This window comes from Dryobates pubescens, chromosome 6 (assembly GCF_014839835.1).
Source record: "Dryobates pubescens isolate bDryPub1 chromosome 6, bDryPub1.pri, whole genome shotgun sequence".
Classification (NCBI taxonomy): domain Eukaryota; kingdom Metazoa; phylum Chordata; class Aves; order Piciformes; family Picidae; genus Dryobates; species Dryobates pubescens.
This window is the reverse complement of record NC_071617.1, coordinates 36,873,192-36,893,036: the sequence shown is the minus strand read 5'-3', so window position 1 is coordinate 36,893,036 and position 19,845 is coordinate 36,873,192. Positions and strand designations below refer to the sequence as shown.

The following is a 19,845-nucleotide window of genomic DNA, read 5'->3' as shown; positions in this document are numbered from 1 at the left end:
GCTTCGTCCTTGGCGTGCCTCAGGGCAACAAGTGGAGAGCCCTTGCTAGCACTCCCTCCCTCTGCCTATGTTGAGCTGCCCAAATGTTTGTTACAGGGGAGCCCAAAACTGGATGCAGTATTCCAGGTGTGGTCTCACCTGGGCAGAGCAGAGGGGGAGAAGAACCTCCCTAGACCCGCTGGACATGCTTTTCTTAATGCACCCCAGGATGCCTTTGGTTCCCTTGGCCACAAGGGCACATTGTTTTCCCATGTATAACTTGCTGTCAGGTTAAAAGTACAACAAAGGGAGTAACACAGCAGTGAAATCATGCAGTTTAAGAGTAGATCTAACTGAATAGTGCCACTGAAACTACAACGTACTTCAGCAAAGATAAGCCCAGCGAAGCCTCAAGATATTAGAAACACAGACCAAGACAGCTAGGTACACAAGGAGAATTTTAAGGACAGAAGACTGATTGATCTTGGCAAAATTGCCCTCCTGCATAAGGATGTGTGCTCGTAAAAGTACGTGTTGACCAGGGCAGAAACTCTGAGAGTTCTGGTTTTGCTGAAGTATTGCATCTTTTGGAGTGTTTCTCTCCTTCCAAGTACACATTCTGTACTGAGCATCTTTTCTGTGAAAAAGTATAAATAGAAAAATCTTCATGAAAAGAAGACTGATGCATATCTCTTCAAAGCAGACTGTATCTGAATGGGATGGAACACTAATGCCCTAGAAATGTCAAGGTGTTTCAAACAGAAAATGAAACTGCAATTTGATATATCATAATTTCCAAAGTTTACAGTCTGTGCTCCAAGGCAGGATGTGGAGCCAAAGCTATTCCTCAGTGCAAATTAGTGTTACGGGAGGTAAAACTGCCTTTCTGTACAAAACCTGTACTTCAGCATTTTGTTTTTTCCACTCAGGATGATTACAAGAAATAACGCTGGCTAAGTAAAGCAGTACCTCTAAGCTCCCACCAATGTTTTTCTGGCTTCATTTCCAAGAAATATTGTGCTTCCAGTAGCAGTAATACCACTCTCAAACGGGGCATCAAACTGTTTGCTTACTAGTAGAGATTATCTGTCCTGTTCCTCCTGCTGCTCCTCACTGTCTGACAACAGGCTCCTGCTTTGTCTGAGCTGAAAAAACAATGCTGACTTCTCTCATTCCAATTTCCTGATGGGATCTGCCCTCATGGGCAATTGTCCATGACTGAACCAACTCCTCCCCGTTCCTTTGACCTCCTTTCTCCTGGTTTGTTTTACAGTGCACTCTCCCCATTGCATACCACACAGCTATTCACTCCTCAGATTTTCATAGTTTGCACATTTCCCCTCCTGATTGCTGAAGACAGTGCCAATGCTGTCAAGCGGAAGGCCCCTCTGATGGTGTAGAAACGACTTCACCAGAGATATTTTGGGTATCCATCCTGAGGGCAGTACTACAAGACTCAAAGTACTCAAGCATATATTGCCACAAAACCTAAACAACATTCACTCATCCTGGCAACTAAGATTACAGAAGAAGGACCATGTTTCACCTGAATATCTGGAATAAAAACCAGGATTCATTATGCAGAAGAAAATCTTCTATGTCCACCTCACTGTAAAAAATTAAAGCCATATTCTGTGTTAACTTATGTGCAATCCTGTTGTTGTGAATCAGTAAGAACAAGGGCACTTGAGGCTAGAAATCACTGCTTCTTGTACACAGGCATAAAGCAACCCTTGTTTAGAATGTTCCATTCATACCTATGCTAGATATGTTGCTTAAGTACTGGTATAAGAAACGTGCCGAGGTACAGCCTATCTACCCAGTTAATTTCTTAACTTTGCTTCCTGAATTACTGTTTCATTTTAAAAGGAGCTTTTCAGGGCAGTTTAGAGCTGGTGAATTAGCACTACTGAAGCTGGATCACGAAGCAGCTGTCTTGCAGTGTGGCAAGTTGACAAGTAATCAGGGAGTCACTCCAGGGAAGATGTACATCACAGGGGGCGAGTTTTCAGCACCCACAGTCCTCAGCAAAACATGACCAGAGTCTCTTCTAAAGATTTATATCCATTTGCACTGAATTTTGATTTAACAGGTATTTGCCAGCATTGTGGCATTATTTGAGGAGCTGGTTACTGTTACTGCAATGCTGCACTAACTAGCTGTGCCAGTCACTTGGGCGGCAAAGGCTGGAGGGGGAAGGGGCCCTGCAGCCAGTGTTAGCTCCCAACAGGACAGTGGTGGAGGCATTCCAGTGAGCTAATTCTGTGGCAGTGTCAGGAGCAGGTTTTATTTACACCCAGCCTAATGGTGTGCGATTCAGTCATGCATGTTCCATGGAGTCTTCACCGTGCACAATAGCCTGCTGCCATTTCCTCTATTAAATCATTCCTATGTTCATGTGGCTGAAAGCTCAGTGCTGGCATGCAGTAGTCAAGCGTGTAAAAAATGATTACTCTGATCCCTTTCAACACAGATTTGCTGCATGAAATGGCCTGGCTTTGACCTGGGAAAATCAATGCTGCTGTTTTAATGAACAAAAAAACCTAGAGCTGAAGGGAACACTTCCCCTCCCTCTGCTCCCCCCAGAGCTGTCCAGTCAGCAGTCACATGCATAAAGTAGTCGATTGCATGCAAACAGCTTTTTCCTGCATAATACTAAACATCCTTTGTCACAGTAAATGTATAATGCAGGATATCAATTAGCTACCATCACTTGTAAGCAAGTTAAAGTAGAAACGCTGGTGATGCCCTAAGGCTTTGTGATACAAAAGGCAATTCTCAGCTCCCCACACCGTGGCTTAGGCAGTTTAAACATGAACCAAATTCCTTTTCACTTGGATTCAACAACAAAAGCTCAGACTCTTTTCATTGGTATTTTGTTTCATCATTATAATTTTGGCCACATTTCAAAACATGATGCTTTGCAATATTGGTTGGAGATGGCTTTCATAATTTACAGCCTGCGGATTCAGCCTCTGGCTTTTTCTGCTGCTTTCATAGCAGGGATAGATACTTCTGGAGAGTGAATATGTTCTAATGTAGTTTTCAGGGCTTTCCAGGAAAGTCTTTTCTTTCTAAATCTCCATCTTTAAGACTATCCCACCAGTGGAAACCAGAGCACAAAAGAGAAGAAAATGGACTCTAATTGTAGATAATTATTGCAATGTCTTAACATTCTGTCTTTATTAAAGTGTTCAAATGTAGCAATTTGCTCTGCTTTTGGTGCTAAAAGAGCCACAATGAGTCATGAAATTTTTCTGCAAAGGCTGTAAAATGCTGCAGCAGGAATCTTTAATTCAGAAGATTAATATATGTGTGCAAACACACACAGACATACACTCACACCTATCCCATCCTGAACTGCCAAAAGCAGAGATACACAACTCCATCCCAGGGAATAGGTTTGAACTTCAGGAAAGCTTAATTTTTGCCTAGTCTTGTTTCTACTTGGCCTTACTTTCATTAGCATCCCTTAGATTTTTGTTTTCTGATGCACACTGATACTCAACATTCGGGAAGGCTGAACTGGCACTGACTGACCCATCTTGAAAGCACTTTTTAAAGGTAAGGTCTTTTGATGCTAAGCTTCATCCCTTTGACTGTATCCTTCCTTTCCACATCTTAATCTCATGACCAAGTAATGGGTTGTTACCCTGGTGAGTGGGTCTGTGCCTATCAGCCAAGAGGAAGTGGTTTCTAACAGTGCATTACAACTTCTGCACAACTGCTGTTCCTTACACCTGCTTGGGCCCAGAGAGCTGTCCTGAGTGTTTCATCCTGCCGGCCCCAGCCATGGCCCCAGCCACAGTAGAACTCTAGGATTAGACTCAGCTCCAAAAAAGCCTCGACTAGAAAAATCAAAGAACTCCTCAGCAGAAGGTCTGTCCCATCTAACTAGATGTGACATCTAGTCTCATCTAACTAGATGTGACATGGGATAGGGACTCTCTTAGGCACCCAACCCTATTCCCAAAAGGAACAGGAAGAGCTCTGTGGTCTCCATGAAAAGCTTTGTCTATAATTAACTGTCTCAGAGCCCTTCCTGTTTTGTCCACAGAGAAAGTCTCCTTACAGGCAGCTCTGAAACATTGTACAGCACAGGATCCAGTAAACAAAACCTGCTAGGAGGGTGGTAAAAGGCAGAAACAAGGCATTCATGCACATTGCACAAGAATGCAAACAGGACTTGGCTTTACTGGATAAATCTCATTAGAGCCTGGACCCTTGCTTTGCTGTTAGCTCACAGTAAGTTGGACATGGAGCCAGCACCAAAGCTGTTTTTCTGAAATCGTTCTGCCATGTTTTGCACTGAAAATTATTTTAAAGCGATGCCCACATACATTCAAACTGAACTTGGGAAAAGATGCTGAAAATCAAAGGAGAAGAGCAAAAAGCAGGTAGGTAACACTTCTGATCTATGGATCCTGCTATTACTTTTTTCACACTACCATTCTCTAGTTTTATAAGCCTGTAACTAGAAGACACAGATACTACATGAGTTGCCCAAGGTGATACAGAGAACCAGTGGCACAGCAGAGAATACAACATCGATCTCGCAAGTCCTAATCTGCCAGCCTGCCTGACTGCTTCCCTTTCATACTTGTTATGTTCCCAGGCCACAGAAAAAGGCTTTGGTACAATGGAGTTCAGCTGGAATTCACTTCCAGACCACATACAGAAATACATATTATAAAAACACCCTTACAATTGCCTTTCAATGGATCTGCACTGGGGCAACGCACTTGAAATACCTGAGGAAGTAAAAAGTAATACATAACTGGTGCTAGAGATGACTGAACAAACTATGCCCTGACACTTCAGTGCCCTGCTCAAGACAGCTCTGCGTACCCAATGGGGAGCCAGTGCCAGAAATATGGCTGAGATACCAATTGGTTCTTACAAAGAAAAGATAATCCAGTGAGCAAAGAAATCAGAGACAACATAGTTGCATAGATGCCTGTGTGTGGAGAGGGGGAAAGGGCCTTCCCCAAAAGAAAAATCACAAATTAAATCCTCCTCTCCACTGCTCAGCAAGGGCAAAGGAAGGTATGGGGCCAATTAAGTAGGGGCAGAGGTTAGAAGTCAAGGGTACCAGTAATTTAACCCTCAGTCTGGCTCTCACTTATTTGTAGGCATTGGACAAGTCAATAAACTTCCCTGCCTTCACTTCTCCATCTGTAAAATGGGGTCTGGAATAATACCTACACCACAGGGTGGATTGAATAGCAGTTGTACAAAGCTTTGAAACATACAGACGAGATTAGGGCTAAATAGCTCCCTTTCTGCCATAAGCATTCACTTTGGGGAAACAGACACTGACACGATATTATATGAACTATGCTAAATGCTAGAAACGTTGGAATGTTTATTAAATTAATAGGTTAGCTTCAGGTGCTTTATGAGCTTCATGATGTAAACATATGATTTTTCCAGAGATACCAGAACACAAGAGGCAATTAAAAGAAAAAAAAAAAAAAACAAACCAAAAAAACCCCACAACCTTTTAATTTTGTACACATAGGCTGTCTGTGAACTGTACAGGTACCCAGACAGACACCAAAATTTAACCTACGATTAACGGTGAAGGATACGAACTAGCTTTACCCTTTATTTTTCAAAAGATGTCAATGTAGGTCTGATGCTTCTTGTATGACATCCAGGGCAAAAGCATCTACACACACAAATAAAGCACTTAAGAGTATGGAAAGACATGATCTTAGTCTCAAGAATAAAATGATGTCTCTCCAATGTGTCAGAACTTTAAAAGTAATTGTGAGATCTGACAGGGTTTGCTGGTGATTCTCTTAAAGTCTCTTTATAGCTCCTTCTTACAGGGGCCTTGGGCTGATTCATGTTGATCGTGTCTGACAGCTAGCATTTCTGTTAATAATAATCATAAATAAAGTGGACAAGGTTGCCTGACCTGAAATGAGCATATCTACAGTGCCATATCCATTACAGCACAGTGGATCTGTGACCGCAAATCAGGAAAGGTCCAACGCTCTTGACACTATGTATTAAAATAAAATCCGTCTTTGCAGAGCTCAGAACCTTTGTCTCCTATCTTTCATTCAAAAGTATTCCTTAAGAGAACGTCCACACTAGAACAGACCTATACAGAAAGGAGATATTACGAAAGATGAAAGATTGAAAACCTTTGCATTTCTTTGTGTTTATTATGCAATAAAAATGTATCTGTGAACAGCTCTATTCTCCCTTATACCTCAGCTCCTCCTTCATGTTCTCCTGCACTGAAGTAATAATCCTGAGTTTATTCCATCATAAATCTGCTGACATGTGAAAAATTGTACCATTATCAAACACATCAAAACAGAATTATGGCTTCACTGCTGCAGGACCAAATGCAAACAGGAGATGGGGTTATAAGAAAATGAAGTCTTATTAATTTTTGGGCAATGGGTTACTGCTAGAGATATGGAAGAGAGCAAAGATTTATTTTGTATTTAATTTGTATAAGATGCCTGGTTGTACTCATACACAAACACAAGTCGTTCAAAACAGTACAGGAATTACTTGCTGATACAGGGGATCACTCTGAAAAGTGAAGTATCAGAGATGATACACTCAGAACCCCTCCACATCTTGTGACAGACTTATTTATGAGAAAAGCTTTGTAAATTACTTTGAGGAAGGGCAAAGTGCCAGGCTACACTGAGCCTACTTCCAAGGCTTGCAACTTCCACTGAAAACTCTCCACCTCAGAGATTTAAGTCTAGCAACAGGTAGATACCTGCAACACTGCTGACCAAGCAAAGAGGATCTAATTCACACAAGAAATTAGAATCAAGAGATTCATGTGCTGGCCAACCCAAAAGGCTGTCTTTGTTGAAAAAGACTTCAGACGTTACACCACATTAAAAACAAGCAGCAAAGCTCAGACATCCCATGTCCCACACTTAGGAAGGGTTCCTGCTTGCCCTCTCACTCACTGCTTTGCACACCTGCACAGGACAGCAAACCAGTGTCACTGCTTTGCCAGGTAGGCTCAAGGCTGGCAAGACTATTGAAAAGCCTCTTCTTCTCCAGGTGTGTTTTCCAAACTGCTACAAAAGCAACCTGAAACCTGAATATCAAACTGTCCTTCCTTCAAAACTCCCTTTCATGGCCATTGACCCAACATTCCAGCCAGCACTGGGGTTATCGAAAGTGAAAATTCTGAGCCAAAATATAAGTCTAGTACAAAGTACAACAGATCTGAAACTCTTCTGTGATTACAATACAATGTTTTTCTTTTATGTTCAGCCTTGTCCAGCCTCCAGTGTGCTATCAAAGCAGGAAAAAAAGTGAAATGAAACAACTGCTTTTATGAGCAACAGAGTAAACAAATCCTAGTCTTCTACTCGTTCAGGTTCCAGATGAACTCTGGAGTCTAAAGAATTCACAGCCTCTGTCTGAAGATTTTCTCAAAGTATTTCTTTTTTAGTATCTCCCCTAGGGAAGGGGGGATGTTCTCTAGTGTCCAAAAAGGATAATCTACATTGCCATTTTCTCCCTGTTCCCTCATCTGCACAGCTGCCTGTTTTCACAGACCTTGATACATTTTCGCATTTAAATGTCCTGTAGAAAAAAAATCCTTATTATATAAGGCAACTGCTCCACAAGATCCAGTTGCTAGTACACATCCATGAATGCCAGCTCTGTACACAGTTTTGGTTTCCTATTCCACAACACACAAATCATCCTTCTTTTTCTTGCAAGTTATTATTAAAGTTTCTATATGAAAGGAGATATTAAAGGAACAGGCCTTCAGAAAGAGCAAAATCTATTACCATATAAACTGAAGGGATGGGAAAGAGGTTTTTCTCATGGGATACAAAGTGAACTTCAGAAAAAAATTTGTTTTGTCACTTGGTCTGTACTTGCATCAGAGAGTGATCACTTTCAGATGCATCCTCTGAACAGGTCCAATCAGCCATGCACTTATGAATATGGTATCTATTGTATTCACATCTGTGCTGCACATGTTCCTCCTGCTAGCAGTCAAGAGCATAAAGAGAGGAAGAGTTATGTATTACTCCGTTCATTCATTACAAATGAATCCCAGAGGTGAGTATCCCAGCAAGTGGAATGGCTGGTGAATCAGGAGTGCTACAAGAATAACACCATTTAAATGGCCAGCAGTGCTTTACAATACTCTGCATGCCTGTGCACACCAGTTCCGAAATCAATGTGCATTGTTTTCAGAAGTAGGTTAGGCAGGACTCGCACTTCAGGCTGGGAAAACATCACCCAGGAAAAAGGTGAAATGACTAGATGATGGATGCTTCTCACCCCTGTCCTGCAATTTTCCAAAACACTTTCTGCTGGAAAGATGTACCACTTGTAGCTGCACAGACTCTTGGTTTATCCCAGCAGGCCCTTGCTATCTAATTAAAAAGTCCTGGTGTACTGTCAAAGCTACCGGGGATTATATCTAAACAAAGATGAAGTTTTTCTGATCCTTCCTGTGATCACTAAAAAGGTTTCAGATTTGCAAGTGCTTCAGTGCCGTAGTTCCTGTATATTATTATTAATATAATTTATTCATCTTTGTCCATAAATTACTGGGAAAAGCAGGACTCATAACTTGAAAATTAAAAACTAAGACTCTCACAAGCAAAATAACATCTCTCAAGAGGCATGGGCACAACTTTGCTCCATCTTCTAGGTGGGAAGAGGGAACTCAGTGTTGATTTCAGCTGCAAGGCATCTTGCACCTCTGGGCACCCAGGGCACACAAGAAGCAAAAGTTGGGTTCACAACAGATAGCGCTATCCAGCAAGACTCTGGTCTTGTGCTGGTGAAACACATGCATACCAAGACGGGAGTCTGTGTCCAAAGTGCTTAACAGTTACTTTTCATCCCCTTGTGAGCCATCTTACCTGCATTTGATCGTTTCTTTGGATTTTTGAGACTTCGGCACCTGCTGCTTGCAGAGCTGCTGTTCTCACTCATGGAGTCTTGTGCTGAAGAGGCACTGCCCGTCGCCTCACTGTCTCTCATCATGCTCTCATACCCACTGCTCCCCCCACTGTGGTAGAAGAGAGCTGTTTTCCCCATGGCGGGGGGCAGCTCCCCGCTCAGCACACTGCTGTTGTCACTCCCATGACCGCTGCTGCAGCGGTGAGGTTTCCGAGGCGGGGTGATCTTGCTGTAAGGTGAAGGCAGGATGTGAACAGCTGGCTTCTCATCTCCAGGAAGGCCCCCACGTTCATCTGCCTCTGAGCTTCCCCGCAGATGTAAGCCCCTGGCGCTGGTGCTCCCTTGGAGCAGCTCGGAAATCCGCCCATTGACAGCCCGAAGGGGAAACTTGGAAGCAAGGCTGGAGCCCCGGTTTCTGCTGAGGGACTGCGTTGACCAGGACATGTTCTTCCCACTCGGAGGCAAACTGGAGCTCTGCCCCACAGACTGGGGCAGAGACTTAGTTGAGAAGCTGAGCGTCTTAGTGGCAGAGGCAGACAGGCTGCGGGCCTTGGGACTTGCCAGCAGGAGCTTGCTGACTGCAGAGATCTTAGACTGGTTGGCTTTTGGAGAGGCACCTGCCGAATGGGAGAGGCCCGAGTTGGTGGGCGAGGACATGACACTGCGGCTAAGGCTCCTTCCAGCCCTCGGCATGGTGCTATCTTTGCCAGGGCTCATTTTGGAGCTCACAGAGGACAGGCTTTCGGCTCTTTCCAGTGACAGGCACTCATAGTGGCTTCCAGTGGACCTCCCAAGGGAGTTGGTCCTGCTGGCAAGCTGCTCCAATTTGGCACTGAAGAGCTTGCTACTGCTGTTGTTGCCACTGCTGTCAATGCTAGGGCCCTTCTGTTTGGCACTCGGTTCCTCGGGGAAGCTGGCAAGAAAGCACCCAGGCTGACTGGAAGGACTGCTTGTGGCGCTGCTGGCTGTGCTGTGCTGGGGGCTGGCTCTGTTCTTCTGATCCAAACTTGACTTTCTCACTGGTGGCAAAGGAGGAGTCCCTTTGGGACGAGTGAGGACACAGTGTTTGGGTGAGGCCATTTTCTTGTCAAGGCTAGCCTTAGAAAACTGGGGGAGGGCAGGAGAGCCAGCTCCATTGATGTCAGATGCAGCAGGATGGAGATGACTGTCAGGCTCCTCCAGCTTGCTTGTCTTCAGAAACCCTTGAGGGAGGCTGCTATTCTTCAAGCTATCACTGGAATGAACAGGGCTTTGGGTTGCAGAGCCAGACACTGACACCTCACACCCATCCACAATTCTTTTTAGAGAGTCAGAGCCTGGAGAGATAGGAGCATCCCCACTGCTGCTGCTAAACCTGTCTTCTATGGGCTGCTTTGTGCTGTGCTCAGGCTTGGCTGAAACTGTGGCTGTGTTAGACCTCAGCCCATCACTACTACCAGAGCCATCCTTTTTTACATCTTCTTCTCTCTTCAGCCAAGGGTCTTCAAATTTGATATCCTTCTTAGCACTGGATTCTTTCCCTTTGTTGGGATGAGCAACCTTTGGGTTGGCAGTCACTGTAAGTACAGTATCATCAATGTCTTGTGCTTTGAAGGGATTAACGGCAATACACGGATACACTGCAATATTTGTCTTCAGTGGGATGTAGCCTTCATAGCTGCTGAGGCTTGCAGTGTTCTTGATTGTGACAGTAGTTTTCCCTAGAGCTGATATTTTACAGCCTTTGATGGGTGGCACTTTGCCAAAAGCTTCCTCCCCCATTTCCGACAGTATAAGCATGTTGTCAGTCACTGGCTTCTGTTTGTCACTTACACAAATCATGCTAGTACTTTGCATGGTGCTTGCAAACTCGGAGACAGGGGGTTCTGCCATTGCTTCCCCATGCCCATAGCATGTTTGGGCTATGAAGCTGTGGCATGACTGTTCACCATCACTCCCTGTGCTCATTTCACTCAGCCATGAGCTGATGGATGAGCGCCTGCTGCCATCATCCTGGGATTTGTCATTCAGGCCCAGCTTTGGAAGTGGAAGGAACTGTGTGATGCTGACTTCAGACACAGGAGCTGCACCGGAGTAACATTCAAGATCTTCAGATATGCTACTGATAATACTGACTGGCCTTGACCCAGAGGCCAAAGCCTGCACAGAGCAGTCACTGTTAAAACTGATTATACTGGTTGGGCGCCCGTTGTCAAGAACACCACTAATGGTTAGCTCTTCTACAAGGGTGAACACAAGCTCATCCTCTCCATTCAGCTCTAATGGCTGCTGCACAGTCACCATGGTGGTGCTCAGAATCTCCTTCCTGGGTTCTGAAGAAATGCTTTGTTGCTGATCTTCATCGAGAATGGTCTCTTCAAAATCCTCGTTGCTGGAGGACACTGACTTCTTCATGATCTGAGGGCTCATGCCTACAGGTGGGGTCCGGATTTCTGGCTGCACTAAAGATTCATTAGATGTCATCCCATTATCCTTACTCAGGGGAGCTGGTGGAGGAGTGGAGCTAGGCAGAACTCCTTTCTGTGTATAGACCTTGCACCTCTGGGATGGAGAAGTTGGTGGTTTGTACTCAGATGTCTTCGAGAGGCTTGCAATGCCAAGCCTGGGTGAACCCATTGGCCGAGGTTTGCTTTCTACAAATCCACAGGTGTTGAGACCTTCTCTGCTGCTCTGCAGGCTGGTGCTGTGTGCTAACTGACAAGAGCTAAGCTCTTTACTACAGCTGCCTGTTACACTCCTGGGTGAAGAAGGAGTTGAAACATTAGTAACAGCTCCAGAAGGAACAGGGGAGTGATTTATCTTAGTTTTGCTGGGTGTTGCATTTGTATTTTCCTTGGCTTCTCTATCAGGATACTGATATTCTGGCATTGTATCTTCCTTATCTGACTCTGGTAAGTGGCTAAGCTCTGCCAGCTGGCTTGAGACAGAGCACTTCGACATCTGGTCTGAGCTAAATTGAACAGGCATCTCTTCAAAGAGAAATTTGTCAGTCTCTTCACTGCCATCTATGCAATCCAGCCTCTCCTGCAGCTCTGCAAAGGTGTTGCACTTCAGGCAGTCTCTTTCAGATGTGCTGGGCCCCGATTCACTAACTTCCTCCAACCTGCTCTCATTTTTAGTCTTTTGCAGAGCAGGAACTATGGGGACAAAGTCAGGGGGACCCTCGTTATCTGTCAGTTCCTTATCAGAAAGGGCAGTGCCATTAGGGCCAACATAAATCACCGTGTCACATGACTGCTCACTGCTGGATGAATAATCAGGATCACTTGATAAATGCAAAATAGGGAAGTCTGGATCAACAGCGTTTCTAGAATGGAAAGGCCTCAGTTGGGTTGGCCTCCGCATCCTGCCCTCCTCACAAGAGCTCTCTCCTCCAGAAGAACTCGATGTATACTGCAATATGAAAAAGAGAGAAACTGTGACATTTGCGCATTGCAAACAGCTCCCTGCACAAAGATCGTACAGCAAAAGGTCATGGTCACATCTGAACTGGTAAAATAGCTAAGGCACAGAGCTTCTTACCTACAGCACTACAGCAAACACACCAGTGTTCAAAGGAGAATCCAATGCCCCAACCCTGTGTCCCACTTGAAATCATGAGACTTCTAAAAAAATTATTGATTGAGTGGATTAGGATCCTTTCCTTAATTGAGCCTGGATAAAGAAATCAGATATTTGGCAAAGACTTCGGTGATTTTGTGTGTATGTGAAGAGGGACAAGAAAATACAGAATACAGAATTAACCAGGTTGGAAAAGACCTTTGAGATCATTGAGTCCAACTCATTACATAAAAAGGAACGACAATCAGTTTGGTCATACTACCAGTGTGTGAAATTGCATAACATGCACTCAGAGGTCTCTGGAGACACACTGCTGTGATGGTGCATGGACTGAATCCCATCACTTATCTCTCCTCAGTCCATTGACAAAAAACAGTTTTGTCAATCCAGAGGCTATCAATTCAAATGAAATGCATAAAATTCACTTGTGCCCAGCTCACACCATAATATGCACAGAAGGAACCCAGACTCTAAAACATGAAGGTGGATACAAGCCCATCTTCATTCTACTTCCTGAAGAATCTATTACCTGTATTTAGAAGCAGTGGGAATAAAAGGGGCATCAGCGATGTCAATGGACACACTGCTTTGCTCCTGCTCCCTCTGAGAAGCATAGAGAATCCAATTCTTCATTAATCCCAGTTTCCTTTAACTCTGCAGCAGTTTCATTCCTTATTATTTCATTAGCACAAAGAGCGTAACTGAAAATAAATGCTCTTGGACAGCTGTATCGTTAAATGAGGCCAGCTTACAAATCTGCTATAGCAGATATGTCTGAACTGACTCCTCTCTGTCTGAAGCTGAGGCATTAACCCTTCCTAGCCTCTGCTATGTGCTCTAGGCCACTTGTCTAGGACAGGGTACATACATACATACCTTGGAAATGACAAATTATTTTGTTACATGCTACTCTACCCTACTAAGGATCTTTCAGGGTGATTCTTCCTCCTTCCTCCACCATTATGAAAAAAGAGTTACACATTGTCTTACCTTAGTTTTCTTTTTCTTCATCCTGAGGACCCTAGATGCAATCTGGATGGTGGACAGTGTTTCAGTGTAGTTCCCCGCAGCGGCTGAAATGTGAGCTATCATCGTGGTGCGGCAGTTCATATTCCCCAAGGACTCCCGAAGCAACATGGTGAGCTTGCTGTCTCTGCAAAATAAAATGAATTAAAACTACATTAGCGAGCAAGGTTTCATTTTGACCACCATGATGTGACTTGGGTCTCAGCAAGACTTTTTTATGCTCTTTTTAATGGAATCCTAATTAGTTTCCTTCCTCAGTTTACACTTTTGTGTCTGCAGCAGAGCATGCTGAAAGACCCTGGACTACACTTTAAACTTCCTCCTGCTCAGTTCCCTCTTTCTGCTTTCTTCTGGCCTTAGGCCTTCTGCACTGTTACCACTGCCAATATAGAGATGTAGACCAGCACTGGAGACTAACTGTCAAGGAGCCGCTGCAACAAACATCGACTGCTACCCTTCTGTGCACAGTGTGCAAGCAAGCTCTGGCAAGGCTTGGGAGGACAAAAGGGTAATAGGTTAGATTACGGGACCCAAAATTTTTCTTTCCTTCTAGGTCACTGGGTAATCCAATAATAATAGTTAAATTGTTAAAATTAATTTTGAATGATGCTGATGAAACACAAAACAACCAACCCTTAAGACACTGCACAAGTGTTCCTTCATTTTAGATCTTCTATTCCACTGAGACAGAAATAAAATATACTGTTCTTGTCATTTACTCTATTGTTCAGTATAGGGTAGCTACTGAAATGCTGATGCCTTATTGTAGGGCTGTCTGTCACTGGACTAAGCATATGACTTTCAACAGCATAATGATGCATATGGAACATTTTTGTAGGAGTAGTCTGATCCTGTAGTCAGAAATGCACAATGCAATTTTTAAAGAAAGCTTTAGCTACAAGGCATACAGGTCAGCTGGATGGTTAGCTGGGAAATGGCATCCTCTTGAAGAGAACCTCTCCCACACTAAAAATTGTGGATAATAATTACGTATGGCTAAAAGCAAAGACAGCAACAGGCTGATATTTACCTATTGCTAAAATAATTACTTTTACCGCTGTAATGATAGGAATAAATTCAGTGGCTGGGGATCAGATTTTGGGGGCTCATTGTTTGGTATTTGTTAATGACCTATGGTGCATATGTGCCGTTGGTTGTCCACTTAACATTTAAAGCTCACAAGAATTCTTCATAAAGCTGCAGCTGCTGGGAACTGAATCTATGCCTACTGGATGGGACTGGCAGACAAACACCAACATTTTTGAACCTCTGTTTTTATGACTGAGTAAACAACAGCATTTGGGATGCATATTTTGATGCATCCAGCAAATTTTCTAGGGAGCTCATAAATTGTGCTTCTGAGATTTGCAGTACTGAGAGTTCAGCTAGGCTAGCAAGATTGTTTCAGGATGTCTGCCTCCATCTGCTTCAGACACTCTGAAGTCAGTCTGGTGTCTTTAACAAGCAAAGATCCATAAAGCCTATACTGAAACAGCCTCACTCATTTCACTTGTGACCCAAGGCTGCTTTGAATCCACAGCTCCAGACTTAATAGGCTGCTGTATCTATCTCAGGTTAGTGGCCCTCCTTTCCATTAAGAAATAATTAAGATGTCAAATTTTGCACATCAGTTACTGCCACTCCAATGCAGAGTTACGTGGAAATTATTAACATCTGCACAGAAATCAATAACAAGCCTTTCATGTGCTAGTGCTTCTATCATAGCAAAACATGAGATGGCAGAGGTAAGAGCAAAAGAATCCATTCTAAATGTGTAGGTCTCCTGAGAATACATAACCCTGCAGCCAGCATCAGCACACTGCGGCATGGCTCTCCTGGAGGGAGATGCATTATGAATATAAAATAATCTGGGCCATCTGCCTTGTATTGAAATACACATTTGCAGAAAGAATGGCGATACAGAGGAAATACCTTTTCATAATTCAAATGATCCTCTGACCTATATTAGTCAAGAACTAAAAGGAAGATTTTTTTTTAGGATTAAACCCTGAAACCTAGCAGCAAAAGAGCTGAGCCAATACCGATTTCTAATTTCAGAGTTTGCTCATTCAGCACAGTCTGTAGCATGACTATCAACTTCACTTTGCACTTAGATAAAATACCTAGCCTCATGTCATATTATACACTGGTTTTGAAAAAGGGGGGGTGGGGAAAGACATTTTGTGAGCACAGACTTTTGTCAGTTCTGGACATTGTCATAATACAAGTTCACGTGTTCACTGATCTCTCACAATAGCCTAACTTCTAAAGGAAAGAAAGAAAATCAAAGACAGCGTAATCACACCACAAGGTGTGGCTTCATTTTTAACTCACCCTATCCTCATCAAGCAAAATATTGGTAAAATATTCTGGATGGGTCACTGAAATTTGCTTGACCAACAGTGTAAGATATAAAATAGATGCTTTGTTCTTAAGAATGCTGACATGACATTTCTGCCTGGGAAAAAAAAAAAGGCTCTGAATTGTTTCATTAGGTGCTTCATGAGCTGGTATTTGCAAAAGCAAAATTTCCTGTGGAAGTAGAAGTTTTACAAAGAAAAGATCTGCACTTCTGCACTGGAAAAGAAAGACTTTTGTTGATCTTCTGGCTGTGTAAACTAATATAAGACACGGGAAATTTTGGAAGAAGCTCACTGAAAGTTGCTGCTGGATGGTTGCTGCTCATTGCATTGAGCAGAGACTGGCTTGCAAACCTCTGCCAGAGAGACGTGTGGCAGTGCTGCAGTGAGCACTGTACTCTTCTATTGCTTCTCTTCTGAGACCTTCCCATGCAAACTGGGATCAGTATAAATTAGTACTTCCACTTGCCCATCTGTATTTTTATTCCTCTTGAATAAAATGATTCCTCGTGAATGATTAATTATACACAGATTCAAACAACACAAGGTCTTACACTGAAGAATTATCATGACACATCTCCTTGGACAAGGCATAAATCCCAATTGCCTATATGCATTAAGTCAAAGTCTTGAATTTCATAACTGGATACTATTCTTCTGCTAGACCTCTGCCTCAGTCACTGTACAGGATAAGTAGTGCTCACAGAACAAGAATTTATTCAGCCTTCCATTTAATAACGTTTTACTGTGTGAACCTGCGCCTCATCTACTGTTTGGACTACACAAACTCAGCTCTGAATCCAGAGTCACTGATTTCTTCAACGACTTTTTTTTTTTCTCCTGTGGAGCTCATCAATGCAGCATCTGATGAATGCCTCTGAGATGATGTTTATAATCCTCTGATAATACCCACAGCATTAAAGACTTCAGCAAGTATGGGTGTTTGACCTGAAGTACTGATCTTTCAGAATATGGGGCATTATATAGTCTGTTGTATTCAAAGTACAGCTAACTACAGCTAACTTTGACTTCTCTTGCAGAGAAAATGGGGCAGCTGGTTCTCAGTCTGGGTACCCGGAAAAAGAGGAAAGTATATTTAATAACACATCTAAAATTTTTAGAAATGGATTGGTAGAGCTAGTTCTAAAAGTGGTACCAGCTCCCTTCAGAGTATCTCGTGAAATCATAGAATGGTTTGGGTTGGAAGGGACCTCCAAAGGTCATCTAGTCCAGCCTCCTTGCAGTGAGCAGAGACATTTTCCATTAGATCAGGCTGCGCAGAGCCCTGTCAAACCTGACCTTGACTATCTCCTAGGACTGGGTCTCAATTACTTCCCTGGGCAACCTGTTCCCTTCTCTTTCTCAGCCCTCAGTCTCATTTTCCATACACCTTTCAAATTCTACTACAAATTAGGGAAGTAATTTATTGACAATGACCACATCACAGTACAATCATGATTCATTTCTAAAGCATGTTCTTTATCTGCCTTGAAAAAGATGAAAACGGGGGGGGGGGGGGGGGGGGGAAGCGGAGGTGGAGGGATTGTCCTGCAAAGACAACACCACATGTGGCCAAAGTTAATTTGCCAGGTCAACCTTAATTTTGACGGTTTCTGACCCCTGTAGTGGTTGATTTCACAATCTGAATGCTCTTATGACATACATTTAATGTAATTCCATATAAAATTGTATTTGCACTTCAGTGAGACATCGGCAAGCCTGGAGCCTCCCTATGTATTAAACAGGCTCAGCTACTGAGCTAACTGACTACCAGAAGGCAGTACTTGAGCGTCACCTTTTGTATGGACAAGCAGTAGAGAAGGAGGACATGACTCACAATTTACCATGAGATTTTGCTAGTATTTGCTGCTTACAGAAAAAAAATGACAATCAGGAACATCACAATCCTTCTTGAGCTGTAGGACAGCTGCATTCTCATGTATTCAGATCTTTTTGGCCATGCTCTCTGTCCTCAGACAATCCTGTTCTTGTCTACCAGCATCTAATTCGGGCTTTTCTCATCCAACCTTCTTACTCATTCTCATTCCCATAACATGACTCTGATCCCCAGTGCCTCATCTAAACAGCCCAGCAGAGTGATATTTTCATCCTGCTGTGGTTGTTCTAACCAGCTACACCACACTTTGCTATTCTCCAGTTTCACTGCTAGCCACTCTCAATGTTCATCTCCTTTTCTCTCACCTCTTGATATCACTAACATCCACCAGTGTCACTGCCTGACCTCCAAAGTCCCTTTCCTCACTTGAGTTCCCCCAGCTAATACCTAACTGAGAGAACCCATAACCCCAACATAATTTAGCATAGCTGACTGCATCATGCTGCTCAGGTGAGGCACAGGTGAGGGTGTTGGGGGCATAGCATGGTCAGTGCTGTTTTGGATCTTCCTCTGTCAGGTCCTTCAGCTTTGAGAATGTGTGCAAGAAATGTGTTTGAAGTGAGCTACACAGAAAATAAGTAAATGGTGACTGCTTTTAGTTAGTGCTGAAAAACACAATTCATTAACAAAAAAAAATGAAGCAATAACAATAAATATTATGACAGGGAAATTTGTGGGAGATTTCATTGTGCAGCACCTCATTCTCTGTATGGGAAAGGCAAACACAGGACCGTTACACAAAACAAGAAAGGAGATCCAGGTAAAGCCTTGGAATAATTATTTTTCTGTGGAACTATTTAGCCAAATCCATTACATGTTTGGTTTGGTTTGGCTTTTTCCTCCACCTTAACAATAAACATTTCCTTTGTCTTCCTGTTCCTCTCACCCCACTGGTACAAGGATTTTGGCCATTCAGTTGACAGTATCAGCACCACCAGGAATAGAAATAATAACACTCCATGAGGGATACAATCCAGTACGAAGCCTTAGGACACAAAAGAGCATGTGTTTGTGCTCTCTATTAATTGTATACCTTAGAGTCTTCCTAGGCACTTGACTAAAAGGAGAAAGTTGTCAACTCCCTCAAGGTGTTACTGTTACAGGATCAGATGATGTACGCCCTCAGGTGTCTTGTAATCTAATATTTACAGAGGTATGCCAAAGGAAAAATCTTAAATAACTGTGGCAGTTATTTTCCATCATGAGGTCTCAGCTTTGCTCCCTTCTGCAGATGCACTGCTTTATTCATAGTAATACCTGCTTGCATAGCAAGGGAACCACATGAATACTCCATTTGGTTTTGGCTTATATTCCTTGCAAATAACCTCTTCAGAAGACAGTATAAAAGGCACAAACCCAACAGTGGATGTTACAGGTGTGTAACAGCTGAGTTCATGATGAACCAGTATAGTTTGCTTAGCTGTATCTTTCCTTTTTGTTAATAATTTTGATAGAGGGGTAGAGGAAATGGGAGAAATGTGTGTAGGCACAGGCAAAATGAGGCCATCTGGAGTGAGAAAGCCCTTGGTGGTTCAGCCATGTAAGCCTAGCTTTGTTAGCAGAATGAAGTGAGTCAGCTGAAGAAAGATGGGTAAGGTGTTGGAACTTTAACCTGGGGAACCCTTCACCTGGTGAAATGAGGCATTGGGGAAATAATGAACTTGTTCCAGGTGGAAGCTGACTAGATTTAAATGGAAAATAAAGCAAAGTGGGAATCTCTACTGCCACTGCAGTTAGTTATCTGGTATGAGGTACACCAGTACAACCAAAAGAGCTGTGCTCACTGGACAGGGAAAGTAGGAGTCAGCTGAAAGGACTACACTGTGGGGCTTGTGTATGGGGAAAATCACCACCACATCTGGAAGGGATGTGACACTGCAGCAGAAAAAACAGGACAAAGGTATTGTTGCAGCTGAGTATGGGATAATGGGGACTAATAATTGAATTCTAACATTACCAAATATGTATAAAATATAGGGAGTTCCTCTCTATAATTTCTGTCTTAAGAACCAAACTATGCATATTTTATACTGCAGAACAATCTTTGTGTGTGACAACATAAAAGCATGTGGCACCAAAGATAGGAAAGAAAATTAATGA

The 19,845-nt window shown here is 43.1% G+C and overlaps 1 protein-coding gene across 1 annotated transcript in view; it reads right to left on the bottom strand.

Annotated features, from left to right (window-relative positions):
* Nucleotides 1–19,845, bottom strand: part of KIF26B (kinesin family member 26B) — a 315,318-nt gene that overhangs the window by 10,881 nt on the left and 284,592 nt on the right. The window contains exons 11-12 of the mRNA XM_054162331.1: nt 13,453–13,615; nt 8,862–12,294 (exon numbers count right to left, since the gene is read on the bottom strand). Of these exons, the coding sequence (XP_054018306.1) occupies nt 8,862–12,294; nt 13,453–13,615 (3,596 nt within the window). The remainder of the gene's footprint in view (nt 1–8,861; nt 12,295–13,452; nt 13,616–19,845) is intronic.